This window comes from Capra hircus (genome assembly GCF_001704415.2).
Source record: "Capra hircus breed San Clemente chromosome X unlocalized genomic scaffold, ASM170441v1, whole genome shotgun sequence".
Classification (NCBI taxonomy): domain Eukaryota; kingdom Metazoa; phylum Chordata; class Mammalia; order Artiodactyla; family Bovidae; genus Capra; species Capra hircus.
The window spans coordinates 3,438,056-3,449,957 of record NW_017189516.1 but is presented as its reverse complement, the minus strand read 5'-3'; the positions used below and the strand labels follow the sequence as shown (position 1 = coordinate 3,449,957).

The 11,902-nt window shown below is 38.4% G+C and overlaps 1 protein-coding gene and 1 long non-coding RNA gene across 2 annotated transcripts; both read left to right on the top strand.

Annotated features, from left to right (window-relative positions):
* The first annotated feature begins 1,711 nt into the window (after nucleotides 1–1,711).
* TAF9B (TATA-box binding protein associated factor 9b) lies at nucleotides 1,712–10,477 on the top strand. The gene is made up of 7 exons (XM_018043790.1): nucleotides 1,712–1,830; nucleotides 2,684–2,765; nucleotides 3,392–3,528; nucleotides 3,603–3,737; nucleotides 5,522–5,597; nucleotides 7,697–7,807; nucleotides 9,149–10,477. Exons 1-7 carry the CDS (start codon nucleotides 1,780–1,782, stop codon nucleotides 9,310–9,312), a joined length of 756 nt encoding a protein of 251 aa, XP_017899279.1. The 5' UTR covers nucleotides 1,712–1,779; the 3' UTR covers nucleotides 9,313–10,477.
* A 499-nt stretch (nucleotides 10,478–10,976) lies between these two features.
* Nucleotides 10,977–11,902, top strand: LOC106503821. Its single transcript, XR_001297518.2, has 2 exons — nucleotides 10,977–11,621; nucleotides 11,655–11,902. It is a non-coding gene; the product is annotated as an uncharacterized LOC106503821 (long non-coding RNA).

The window sequence follows — 11,902 nt, the reverse complement described above, 5'->3', positions numbered from 1 at the left end:
ACATCCATACATGACCACAGGAAAAACCAGAGCCTTGACTAGATGGACCTTAGTCAGCAAAGTAATGTCTCTGCTTTGGAATATGCTATCTAGGTTGGTCATAACTTTTCTTCCAAGGAGTAAGCATCTTTTAATTTCATGGCTGCAATCACCATCTGCAGTGATTTTGGAGCCGCCCAAAATAAAGTCTGACACTGTTTCTACTGTTTCCCCATCTATTTCCCATGAAATGATGGGACCAGATGCTATGATCTTCGTTTTCTGAATGTTGAGCTTTAAGCCAACTTTTTCACTCTCCTCTTTCACTTTCATCAAGAGGCTTTTTAGCTCCTCTTCACTTTCTGCCATAAGGGTGGTGTCATCTGCATATCTGAAGTTATTGATATTTCTCCCAGCAATCTTGATTCCAGCTTGTGCTTCTTCCATCCCAGTGTTTCTCATGATGTACTCTGCATAAAAGGTAAATAAGCAGGGTGACAATATACAGCCTTGACGTACTCCTTTTCCTATTTGGAACCAGTCTGTTGTTCCACGTCCAGTTCTAACTGTTGCTTCCTGACTTGCATACAGATTTCTCAAGAGGCAGGTTAGGTGGTCTGGTATTCCCATCTCTTTCAGAATTTTCCACAGTTTATTGTAATCCACACAGTCAAAGCCTCTTGACTTTGACTTGCAAATAGATGGGCAAACAGTGGAAACAGTGTCAGACTTTATTTGGGGGGGGGGGCTCCAAAATCACTGCAGATGGTGACTGCAGCCATGAAATTAAAAGACGCTTACTCCTTGGAAGGCAAGTTATGACCAACCTAGATAGCATATTGATAAGCAGAGACATTACTTTGCCAACAAAGGTCTGTCTAGTCAAGGCTATGGTTTTTCCAGAGGTCATGTATGGATGTGAGAGTTGGACTGTGAAGAAAGCTGAGCGCCGAAGAATTGATGTTTTTGAGCTGCGGTGTTGGAGAAGACTCTTGAGAGTCCCTTGGACTACAAGGAGATCCAACCAGTCCATTCTGAAAGAGATCAGCCCTGGGATTTCTTTGGAGGGAATGATGCTGAAGCTGAAACTCCAGTACTTTGGCCACCTCATGCGAAGAGTTGACTCACTGGAAAAGACTCTGATGCTGGGAGGGATTAGGGGCAGGAGGAGAAGGGGACGACAGAGGATGAGATGGCTGGATGGCATCACCTAATCGCTGGACGTGAGTCTGAGTAAACTCCGGAAGTTGGTGATGGACAGGGAGGCCTGGCGTGCTGCGATTCACGGGGTCGCAAACAGTCGGACACGACTGAGCGACTGAACTAACTAACTAAAAATGTGTTCGTCGTTGATTCAAATTTAACTGGGTTTTCTGCATTTGACCAGGCAGCCCTACCAGAGGCAGGTGGAGGCGGGGCGTCTGCAGACATTTCAAGGAGACTTAAGGGGCCAGGGTAGCGGCAGGGGAGCTAACGAGGGGCCCCAGAAAAGTCAAGGGTGGCCGTATTGTGCACTTTTCCGGGGAACAGCTCTGGGAAGGCGAACTTATCGGCTCGTCCAAGCGTTGGGCAAGGACTCTTCAGGGGAGGCTTCCCCGTCTCTTCAAGCCTCCTGCGCCATGGACTCCCCGCAAGACCGGCCGCCCTCAGCCTCCGCGGGAGGGGAGGAGGCGAGGGAACGGCCGCCCGCAGAGCAAGGGCCCGCGCGGTAACTCCGCCTTCCGCGCCCGCAGGGGAGGGGCCTGAGCGAGGAACCCGAGAGCAGCCTTCTCTCCCCCGGATGACGAGCTGCAGGATAACATGGAGTCGGGGAAGATGGCGCCTCCCAAGAACGCTCCGAGAGATGCCTTGGTGAGTGCGAAGGATGCGCGGCGGGGTGCGAGGCTCCGCGAGGCTATATCCAGGGTCCGAGAGGTGGGTCGGTACGGAGAGCCTGGTGATGGGCTTGCAGGCCGAGTTCAGTCCTGCCAGGGACGCCAGGAGTAGTAGACTGGCGTGCCCTGGACCCCGGGGCTCTCTCCCGCCACCCTGGCGGCCCGGCTGGAGGGAGGCTGGAGCCCTCCGAATGCGCAGGCCTGCCGCCCAGCTTTATCTCCTGGACCTTGGGCCCCGGCCGCCTAGCCGTCCCTCCCCGTCTGCGAATCCTGACTCGTACGTCCAGGGTTTTGATGCTAAGTTTCCCCGGTAGCCACATCTGAAAGTGACAACCAGCTGTAGCCACCCCTATCTAGGGAGGGAAAGCCAACCCGGGACTTTTTCTTCTCTTTGCCCCCGCCCCCACCCCACCCCACCCCCACCCAAAAAAAAAAAAAAGTTTTCAGCAAAGAGGACTCCGAGGGCAATTGGTGTGGTCTTTGTGGGGCTTCACAGGTGGCGCTAGTGGTAAAGAACCCTCTTGCCAATGCATGAGACTTAAGAGACAGGAGTTAAGAGATCACTGGAGGAGGGTATGGCAAACGACTCACGTATTGTTGCCGGAAGAATCCCACAGACCGAGGAGCCTGGCGGGCTACAGTCCATGGGGTCGCAAAGACAGAAGCGACTTAACATGCATGCATGACACTTGCTTGAGAGGAAAAGGATGAGTACAAGTTTGGAACCCAGAGAAGGGGGACCTTGTATCACAAATATAATTATTACCTTCAGTCCACTCTTGATTCCTATACCTCAGTTAAGCATCTGACATTTTTATTTGAATTCACAGGTGATGGCACAGATTCTGAAGGATATGGGAATTACGGAGTACGAACCAAGGGTTATAAATCAAATGTTGGAATTTGCTTTCCGTAAGTTAACATCAAAAATTTGCCTAAATTTTGAATTTGAAAAATCGTTCATTGTAAGAACATTTTCAACAAAATTACTTTTAACAGTTAACATCATAACATGTCATTATATACACATCCAAACCCACAGAATGTCGAGTTCCAAGAGAGAACCATAGTATAAACTACCGATTAAGAGTCGGACATGACTTGGCTACTAAACAACAGACAAGTGATTATGATAGGTCAGTGTAGGTCTATCAGTTGTAACAGACGTGCCACTCTGCAGGGAACATTGATAATAGGGGATGCTATGCTGCATGTATGGCTGCAGGTAGTATATGGGAAATCTCTGTATTATCCTAAATTTTCCTGTGAACCTAAAACTACTCAACAAAAATTAAGTTTTAAAGTATGTGGAAAAAAATGTCATAAAATTCAGAAAGCAATAGAAAGGAGCTCAGGCTAGGGAACAGTATTTATATTGTGATCATCTGTTTAGAGTTGATTGCATAGATAGGACAATTAGACATTAAAACCAAAATTCATAAACTTTCTGGAAATTAGTGAAACTTTTTATTAAGAAAAGTGGCCATAAATATGAAGCTATTTTCGTATGTTTAAAAAATAATGTTTTGTTGTTAAAGGATACGTGACTTCAATTCTGGATGATGCAAAAATTTATTCAAGCCATGCTAAGAAACCTAATGTTGATGCAGATGATGTGAGACTGGCAATCCAGTGTCGGGCTGACCAATCTTTTACCTCCCCTCCCCCAAGAGATGTGAGCAAACTTTTATTTGAAGTTCATTTTACTTATAGTTTTTAATTGTTGTTATAATAAGCATTTTTTTTTAGTTTTTACTGGATATTGCAAGGCAGAAAAATCAAACCCCTTTACCGCTGATTAAGCCATATGCAGGACCCAGACTGCCGCCTGACAGATACTGCTTGACAGCTCCTAACTATAGGCTAAAGTCCTTAATTAAAAAGGTAAGAATTTTTAGTCTTTTTAGTTTTTTAAAAGGGTAAGATGTGTTAGGGGAATTTGTAGAGATCAAATTCCTATAAATAGTGCAGGAAATTAAAGGCTAAGATAAGTTAAATACTAAATTTATAATCTAGAGTGAGGGAGCTGCTGAAAACCATTATTAAAGATGGAAGTTTTAGAATTTTTTTAAAAAGTAAAATGAGTTTTCTAAAGTGTAAGACCTAAGCATATACTCTGTTCAGTTTTAAAGTCTAAACTTCATGCTTACTTAAATGTTAACAATTTCCTTATGTTTCTGGACAAGGAAACATTCACTTGCTGTGAATTTTCCTAACAAAATGAAATATTGCTTCATTATCCATCACCAAAGTCTTTGTGCCACTCCTCAATACATGGGAAAACTTGCCTAGAGATGGAGGTATGTTAGGCTTTTGTTAGATGCATGTTGATTTAGCTTCATGGGCATAATAGACACCTTCTTATACCTAACAAATGACAGAGATTAAAGTGTCATATATGGCACTTTATAAGGTATATAATAGAAAATACAGAAAGTAATATATAGAGAATAAAATACTATATAAGGTAATTAATAGAAAACTTGGGTCATCACTGGGATGACCCAGAGGGATGGGATGTGGAGGGGGGTGGGAGGGGGGTTCAGGATGGGGAGCACATGTATACCCATGGCTGATTCATGTGAATGTATGCTAAAAACCACTACAATATTGTAAAGTAATTAGCCTCCAATTAAAATAAATAAATTTATATTTTAAAAATAATTTAAAAATAAAAAAATAAAAGCCTATATTATATAAATTTCATAACTCTTAAGTTTTAAAAGAGAGGAAAATTAAATGTTTGGTACATAATAAATAAAAATTTTTTAAAAAAGAAAACTTGGGCCTTTAATTCTGCAGTTTATTTAAATGCTCAACTTCACAAATTCTTGTAGCTAAAATTCAGTGCCAAATGCTGTGTGAAGAGTTTTACATGGATTATTCAATTCTCACAAGAATGCTATGAAATAAGTATTGTTATCCCCATTTGACAGATAAGAAAACTGAGGCACAAACAGATTAAATAACTTGCCCAGGGTCACTCAGTGATAAAGCCTGGATTCAAACTCAAGCAGGTAGGCTCCAGAGCCTACATTCTTTACCACTATATATCCTGAATTTTTAGCATCTAAACTACTGAACTTGTAAACATTTTTGAAGTTACTTTGTGCTTATTCCCAGGTCTCATAACTCCCAATCTTTACACTACACCATAATAGAGTAAATGATAAACCATCAGGCATTGGACTTGCTTTCTAAAATATGGCCTAAGGCTTTCCCACCACTGAGAAAGCCTAAGGCTTTCTCCCCACATTGGGCTACATTTGTACCTCTGAAATTCCACCATAAGGAGTTTCTTTCCTTTTGGATTAAGATATTAACTAATTAAGATTCAAAAATCATAAGGAAGTTAGCTGTTATACCCAAATAGACTCTACTTCAAACTTTAAAACTATATAGCATTATATATTATATATATATTCATATCCATGTTGATATAGATATGTATTATTTCTATTACTTGTGTTTATATGTGAGTGTTTGGGTGTGTATGTATTTATGAAACCCCTAGTTTAAATGTTGCATTAGAACACTGAACAAAAAGGCATTCTTGCCATCAGTTATCCATTGATAATTCACATCAAAAATCCTAATTTCATTTCCTGGTAAGTTTAGGTGTCAAGTCTGAACAACATTAAAACTAATTTGTGTTTTAAATCCCCTAGGGACCTAACCAAGGACGACTAGTTCCACGGTTAAGTGTTGGAGCTGTTAGTAGCAGACCTACCACTCCTAGCGTAGGTAAGTGAGAGAGAGAAAAATGGCTTTTCTGGCTGGTAAAGAAGTGCCCCAGCACTTGATTTTGAACTATAATCCAAGTCAAAAATAGAGTCAGAAATTCCCATATGTGTTGCCATTAATACATTTACTCATCCTCTAGTATAGCTGTAAACATATATTTTATCAGATTTCAAAATGAGACAGCCACAAGGAATATCTGATCCCAAATGAGAATAGAATTGGATGTTATTCAACATTACTGTATGTACTAACTGGTACCAAAAACAAAAGTTTAAGCTGTGTTCTTTCTGGCTTTTATACAAATGAAGTTGCCAAAGTCACTCATGGCAGTAGCCTACCTATTATTAGAAATTAAATTTCTGAGTAAATTGGGAAGAGATGCAATCAAAAGAAGTTTAAAATACACAAAGCTCAGTCATGTCCAACTCTTTGCAACCCCATGGACTATAAAGTCCATAGAATTCTCCAGGCCAGGATACTGGAGTGGGTAGCCTTTCCCTTCTCCAAGGGATCTTCCCAACTCAGGGATCAAACCCAGGTCTCCCACATTACAGTCTGATTCTTTACCAGCTGAGCCACAAGGGAAGCCCTAAGAATATCAAAGAAAATCATTGTTAATGTAACCTTTTCAAAAATAGTACTATTATCCTGTATCGGTCAGTGAGCACCCCTTCAAACTGTCTCCTATGTCAGTTTTAACAGGTCTCCATCATTCTTTGAGCATTTCTTGCTTTCTGACACAAGATGTTCCAAGCTCATCTTATATTTTCTTTACGCCAGTCCCAGAATCATCCTTTCTCCAAAGAACCCTCATTCCTTTTAGTATAGAATGGTATTTAGAAACCATAATGTCATTGTTATTTAGATAATAAGAAACACATAAATAATGGATCTAGATTTCCTGTTTTTTTTTGTTCTATGTTCCTGCTGGATTTCTTTCATAGTCAGTCTTTTCAGAAAAAAATCCCTTTCTCTTTGACCAGTAGTGATTTCTTGGTTTTCATTGCTTATAACTTGAATCCTATAGATGTTGTATAGCTGTAGGGTAAGCAGCATTTGATTTTTGAGATGTGTAGACAGTCTTTCATATTTTCAAGGTGTGAATTCACATTTTGGCATTTAAAACCAGCCTGGTACAGTATTAATTGTACACTTGTAATTATATGCATGTCCCTTATAGGCAGGAGTTTGCATATATAATTTCTGTAACTTTTTGAGCATATACTGTTTATCTGTTGGTTCATAGTACTAAAGTGAATATGAACTTTTTAAAAACTCTAGGCTGTGGTAATCAGTTACATGTGTTGGCAAGTTAACCACTTTTAGTTATCAGTTGTGATTTTTATTCCTAGACATTTATTGTACATGTTTTAGAGATTTTATAATCTATAACGGACAAAGAAACATTCACCTGCTGTGAATTTTCCTGACAAAATGAAATATTGCTTCATTATCCATCACCAAAGTCTTTGTGCCACTCCTCAATATATGGGAAAACTTGCCTAGAGATGGAGGTATGTTAGGCTTTTGTTAGATGCATGTTGATTTAGCTTCATGGGCATAATAGACACCTTCTTACACCCAACAAATGACAGAGATTAAAGTGCCATATAAGGTAATTAATAGAAAACTTGGGCCTTTAATTCTGCAGTTTATTTAAATGCTCAGCTTCACAAATTCTTGTAGCTAAAATTCAGTGCCAAATGCTGTGTGAAGAGTTTTACATGGATTATTCAATTCTCACAAGAATGCTATGAAATAAGTATTGTTATCCCCATTTGACAGATAAGAAAACTGAGGCACAAACAGATTAAATAGCTTGCCCAGGGTCACTCAGTGATAAAGCCTGGATTCAAACTCAAGCAGGTAGGCTCCAGAGCCTACATTCTTTACCACTATATATCCTGAACTTTTAGCATCTAAACTACTGAACTTGTAAACATTTTTGAAGTTACTTTTTGCTTATTTCCAATTATTTTTTTCACTTTTCATTAACTCCATGTGTTTTGAAGGTAATTTCTAGTAAGTTAAAGGAAAGTAGTAATTGAACCTATGTAATAAGTCATCTAACTAACATGGTCTGTTCATTATACCTATAGCAACCCCACAAACAGCATCTGTCCCAAATAAAGTTGTACCTCCAGTGTCAGTGACAAGCCAGAGATTCACGGTGCAGATTCCACCTTCTCAGTCCACACCTGTCAAACCAGGTAACATGATGGGTGGGGCATGGGGGGTTGAAAGTTGTTCTTTTAAATTTTCCTGAATTTTAAAATTTGTGAGTGATTGTCATTATTGAACAGTTTGTATTCCCATAGCAATAATTGAATTGTTTTACTATCGTAACAGGTAAATCAGGGTTCATCAGAGGAGGTCTATAACCCCATTAAAATTGAAATTTTACATATGTAACATTTTGGGGGGGAAAGGGAGATATTTAAACATGATCCTCAGATTCTCAAACAACATAGTGTTTAATCTCAAGAAAATAATACAACTTGGTGTATATCAAATGAAAACTGTATGTTTATTCAATTCATGGAAGTATAGATAGGAAGTTTGAATATAAGTAGAATTCTAACATAGTTTATTCTTGAATAAGTTTAGATTTCACATCTTCTGAAACTAACCATGTACCATAAACTACTTATATAAAATATTGGTCTGTAAGGGAAGGATGTATCCTGACCTTGAACATATGCCTTTAGTATGTTACATGATGAATCCAGTCTACTGCTTCCCGTGACTAAGTACTAATTGAAATTTTAGGTAAATTTAAAAAAAAAAAACCTAACAGAACTTCTTTAACCTTATACTAGATATTAAGTACTTTGAAACATTAAAAAGTGTAGTTTAACTCTTAATGCAGTATATCACCTCAGTTTCTTCTATGATAGTTTTACTTCATGCTTTTAAAATTATTATTAGAATTACATTCAGCTTTGTGGAATACTTGTTACTCTTTAAAGCATTATACTTGTTACTCTTTGAAGCATTATACTTAATGTACTCTGTTGCTCTGTGTTTCATTTTTTAATTGAACATTAAGGGAATGTAGCATTTTAATCATAACTCTGCCAATATTTTTATCTAGAGGCCTGTTGCCATTTTTATCTTTTATGAAATTTTTGTCACCAAGAAAAGCAGGATTACATTTTTTCCTTCCAGATTGAGTTGGTATAGTATATTCCTGGTTATCAAAATACTCATAGCTTTTGGATGCTGAAATGGTAAATATTCATGATATATGAAGAAACATATACATAATTTTAGTATCTTAATTATATAAAAGTGGATGCTTAATTTTGTAGATACACAAACGAGACCTAGGACACAAACAGTAAACTGCTTGTGATTATGGATGACTTTGGTTTTTTGTGTCTTGCATTTTTTGATTTTCTTTTGTGCACGTTAACTTTTAAGAAATGTTATTTTTAAAACCTTTTTTAAAAAAGAAATCATTATGAGAATTACATTCAGCTTTGTTGAATACTTTTTACCATATGTTTCTATGTAGTTCATAGTTTGGGTGTGTTTTCTCCTGTTTACAGTTCCTGCAACAACTGCAGTTCAAAATGTTCTGCTTAATCCTTCAATAATTGGGCCCAAAAATATTCTTATTACCACCAACATGGTTTCATCACAGAACACGGCCAATGAATCAAACCCACTGAAGAGAAAACATGAAGATGATGATGACAATGATACTATGTAAGAAATACAATGTAGTCTCTATGCATTTCAAACTTGTAGTTGGTTCTGAATCCATATACCAAACTAGAACATTCTTGATCTCAAGTTTTATCTTAGAAAACTTAAATGTAACTGCAGTATTTTTCAGGTTAGTTTAAACTGTTAGATTTCTTAAGGGTACCAATGTTTTTTCACTAGGCTTAAAGTATAAAAAGCTAAGTGCTTGTTTTTTAATGGTTTCATTAATGTCGAATCCTGCCACAGTAATTCTATTTTTGGAAACAGCTTTCTGCAATGTATCTGATGTAGCACTTAAATGTCAGTTTCTAAGCCTGATAATGGACTAATCTTTAACAGCCTAATTTCTAATCTATATTTAAATACTTCTTTTGAAGATAAAATAGTCGCTTCTGTCGTAACCAGCTTTTTTAACCAAATCTCTTAATTTAGCAAACATTTTTTGGAGGGGATGGATTTAGAGGGATTCTGAATTCATTTTGAATATATTTAAACTGTAACCTCTCACCTCCCCAGCCCCATTTCTACATCCTATTTGTTTTCTGCACTACCTCCTCTCCACAGGCTTAGGTTTTCCCCTATTGCTCTTAAATTTAAAAGGTTAAAACTGGACTGTTAGGAATATAATTCCTGATAATATAGTTGTGTCATTTTTAAAACCTGCTTCACATGCCTAATGGTCTATGGTTTACTTTAACTGGAAGGTTTACATTTGCTGTTTTTCTCTCCATATCAGAGCAGTTGTTTTATCTCTTGCCTTTTATGCCTGTTGAGCATTCCTCTGCTTTTGACAGGTAGTTTCTGGGTCAGTTATGTTCAGTTTCAACCATATATTCCAAGTTGATAACTCCACCGTATTTCACATTTCAAAATTTAACACAGAAGATGGTATATTTTTTTAAAATATAAAATCTGCCTTGATAAGTATATTTACACTGGACCTAGGCAAAACCACTGAAGAGCAAGTGTTTTCTTCCTTTTTACCACTCGCATATATGTTTGTTTGTTTGTGTTTACTTTACTTTACAATACTGTATTGTTTTTTTGATCACTACTGCTTGAACCCTACTATTGGTATCAGTTCAGTTCAGTTCAGTCGCTCAGTTGTGTCCAACTCTTTGCGACCCCATGAATCGCAGCACGCCAGGCCTCCCTGTCCACCAACTCCCGGAGTTCACTCAAACTCACGTCCATCGAGTCGGTGATGCCATCCAGCCATCTCATCCTCTGTCGTCCCCTTCTCCTCCTGCCCCCAATCCCTCCCAGCATCAGAATCTTTTCCAATGAGTCAACTCTTCGCATGAGGTGGCCAAAGTACTGGAGTTTCAGCTTCAGCATCAGTCCTTCCAAAGAACACCCAGGACCGATCTCCTTTAGAATGGACTGGTTGGATCTCCTTGCAGTCCAAGGGACTCTCAAGAGTCTTCAACACCACAGTTCAACAGCATCAATTCTTCGGCGCTCCGCTTTCTTCACAGTCCAACTCTCACATCCATACATGACCACTGGAAAAACCATAGCCTTGACTAGACAGACCTTTGTTGGCAAAGTAATATCTCTGCTTTTGAATATGCTATCAAGGTTGGTCATAACTTTCCTTCCAAGGAATAAGCATCTTTCAATTTCATGGCTGCAGTCACCATCTGCAGTAATTTTGGAGACCCCAAAATTAAAGTCTGACACTGTTTCCACTGTTTCCCCATCTATTTGCCATGAAGTGATGGGACCAGATGCCATGATCTTAGTTTTCTGAATGTTGTGTATAATGCAGATCTATTTTCAGCTTGTCGCTGAGAATGTCACACATAAGATGTGATCACACCTGAACATTTTCTAATGGTTTTCCTTCCTATAGAAGGCCAAAGCAAACAAATTAGTGTGATGTGACTTGCATTCAGGTGCACTCTGTATAGGCTTCCCAATAACATTGCTAAACACCTTTCCCTACTTTCCATTTGTACACATCTAAACACCTTATTGGGAAAAACTACAAAGCTTTCAAAAACATAAACAGGCTTGTGTTGTTTTTGTTAAGCAAGTTGACATATTCAACATAGGAATACTTTTGTAAAACTTCTACAGTAAGTTTTCATATCACAATTTAGAACTTATAGCCAAAGATCCTCAAAACTTAAGACACAGGTGAAATTTCATCTTAGGATGGTGCTTGATACATCAAAGAAAAATAGTCCAATAACATGGAAGATATGTCTCATCAAAACTGTGATTCAGTATTTTTGGATAATAGGAAAAGGTGATATCAAACTTATAAAATTAGATCTGATCATCATAGAGAAATGTTCATTATGTAGCGTAGGATGTCATTACTTGAATGTTCTCAGGGAGGCAGCATGTCAAAGGCCTAGGTTCTAGTCCTGGCTCCATCACTAACCAACTGTGTGACCTTATTTCACCCATGAGCCTTGTTCTCATTAGTAATAGGAAACTGACACCAACCCTGCCTACCTCACAGGGATGTTGTGAAGGTTTAATTGGTATATGTTAAAGTTCTTTCAAAATTGTAAAAATGCTATATAACTCTGAGGAATTGTTAACATATTTGTTCTAAGATTATTAATAAAAAATTGAACTTA

Excerpts from the sequence above, each read along its gene's own strand:
- TAF9B (XM_018043790.1), top strand. The coding sequence starts at position 1,780 with ATGGAGTCGGGGAAGATGGCGCCTCCCAAGAACGCTCCGAGAGATGCC. Across the intron at positions 3,529-3,602 it reads CCTCCCCTCCCCCAAGAGAT|TTTTTACTGGATATTGCAAG; the intron begins GTGAGCAAACTT and ends ATTTTTTTTTAG. Across the intron at positions 5,598-7,696 it reads ACCTACCACTCCTAGCGTAG|CAACCCCACAAACAGCATCT; the intron begins GTAAGTGAGAGA and ends TTATACCTATAG.